Source organism: Elephantulus edwardii, unplaced genomic scaffold, assembly GCF_000299155.1.
Source record: "Elephantulus edwardii isolate Elephantulus edwardi_28Jun2011 unplaced genomic scaffold, EleEdw1.0 scaffold00217, whole genome shotgun sequence".
NCBI lineage: Eukaryota > Metazoa > Chordata > Mammalia > Macroscelidea > Macroscelididae > Elephantulus > Elephantulus edwardii.
In genome coordinates, this window is record NW_006399967.1 from 3,651,189 (window position 1) to 3,653,340 (window position 2,152).

Genomic DNA, 2,152 nt, shown 5'->3' on the forward strand with positions numbered 1-2,152 from the left:
CTACTCCAGGGCCTTCACCAGGGCCTCACCGGCCTCAATGCGGATCTGGATCTCCGCCCGCTGGGCCTCGTCAGCTGCCCCGGCCAGCTCCGCCTGTGCCTTCTCCAGGTTCGCCCTGGCTGCCTGTAGGGTCGAGGGGGATGTGAGGGCAAGGGTGGGAGGCAGCAACCCTGGCCAGCCAGCCCTGTCACTCCTTGCCTCCGCCCACCCCTACACTCACCCCAGCGTCCAGCATGTCCAGCGTTACGGCCTCTTCTGCCAGCAACTGCACAGAAGAGTCAGCGTTGACTGTGACAGAGCCACTGCTCACTGCAGGGGACAGAGGATGGGGTGAGACACGGGCAGAGTCAACCCCAAAGCTGAGCCAGCACCCAGGACACTGTGTCCTCAAACACCCCCTCAGTCACTGACTTAGGGTGATTCCCACCAGGCTCAGGGTTCAAGCCAGGAAAGTAGGAGGCTAAAGACATGCAAAAAGGGGACAGAAGCCAGGCAAGACAGAGGCCTGGGGCAGCCAGTGTGGACCCAGCCCTAAGCAGAGGAGCCAGCCAGAGCTGGGTTCCAGGCCTGAGGGATGTCTGGGGTGCATGGCACTACAGACCAAGTCCTTGGAGCACCACCCTGCTTCTGCAACCTGCCCACCAGGCCCAGTTCAACCACCACCCACGCCTCCACACAGGGCATGCACCGGAGGGCACACAAAGGCCATCATTCTATCTCTGGAGCCCAGTGGCACCCCAAATCGTGCAGGCGGACCTGTGAACTCTCACTCTCACTCCCTGCCCCAGCCTCACCGAAGTACTTGCTGGTGGTGCCATCCTCAGCGTGGACCACTACCAACCCGGGCTTCAGGACCTGCAGTGTGGGCACATGGGACGGCAGGATGCCGAAGGAGCCTGTCTGCGTGGACACATCCACCTGGCGGACGAGGGCATCGTGGAAGAACACCTGGAGAGGGTGGAAGGGGACAGGTCATTGCAAGTCAGCTCTCTGTCACCCCAGAATTAGGTCTGTCAAGCAGTGAGATGAGTCGGGGCAAAACTGGGGGTCAAAAATGCAGCCCCATGCAAAGATCCCGAGCCTCCTTCCTCAGTGGTCCAACGGGAGGTTCCCCAACTTCTTTAGCCCATTTGTTGATCTACAAGTGGGAATGTGGGGTGTCGGTGGTTCTTCTCCAGGGAGAGTTCCCACACTAGCCACGGAATCCCCGAGGGTTGGACAGCAGGTGCCCATTAAAGCTCGGGGCGTGGGACCCCGATGACACATGTAGACCGAGGAGGTGGGGGTGGCCAGAGGGTGGACTGCGTGGGACTGGGAATCGAGGGGCTGGTTCTGAACCACTGAGATGGAGGTGCAGGGTCCAGGCCTGGAAGGTCCGACAAAGGAGGGAGTGGGGTGATCACAGTGTAAGGTCGGGGTCCAGCGACCCTACGAGGAGGGAGTGGGGTGATCACAGTGTAAGATTGGGGTCCAGCGACCCTAGGAGGAGGGAGTGGGGTGATCACAGTGTAAGGTCGGGGTCCAGCGACCCTAGGAGGGATTGGGGCGATCACAGTGCAAAGTCGGGGTCCAGCAACCCGAGGAGGGAGTGGGGTGATCACAGTGCAAAGTCGGGGTCCAGCGACCCTACGAGGAGGGAGAGGGGGGAATCACAGTGCAAGGTCGGGGTCCAGCGACCCTAGGAGGGAGTGGGGTGATCACAGTGCAAAGTCGGGGTCCAACGACCCTACGAGGAGGGAGTGGGGTGATCACAGTGCAAAGTCGGGGTCCAGCGACCCGAGGAGGGAGTGGGGTGATCACAGTGCAAGGTCGGGGTCCAGCGACCCTAGGAGGGAGTGGGGGGAATCACAGTGCAAGGTCGGGGTCCAGCGACCCTAGGAGGGAGTGGGGGAAATCACAGTGCAAAGCCGGGGTCCAGCGACCCTAGGGGGAGGGAGTGGGGGAATCACACTGCAAGGTCGGGGTCCAGCGACCAGAGGAGGGAGGGAGAATCACACTGCAAGGTCGGGGTCAGCGACCCGAAGAGGGAGGGGGGATCACGGTGCAAGGTCGGGGTACAGCGACCCGAGGAGGGAGTGGGGTGATCACAGTGCAAAGTCGGGGCCCAGCGACCCTAGGAGGAGGGAGTGGGGGAATCACACTGCAAGGTTGG

General features: G+C 61.9%; 1 protein-coding gene across 1 annotated transcript in view; it reads right to left on the reverse strand.

The window, feature by feature from the left end:
* Positions 1–2,152, reverse strand: part of LOC102852309 (caskin-1-like) — a 10,561-nt gene continuing 8,409 nt past the window's right edge. Inside the window, exons 7-9 of the mRNA XM_006898005.1 lie at positions 795–948; positions 221–309; positions 1–123 (exon numbers count right to left, since the gene is read on the reverse strand). Coding sequence (XP_006898067.1) covers positions 1–123; positions 221–309; positions 795–948 — 366 coding nt within the window. The remainder of the gene's footprint in view (positions 124–220; positions 310–794; positions 949–2,152) is intronic.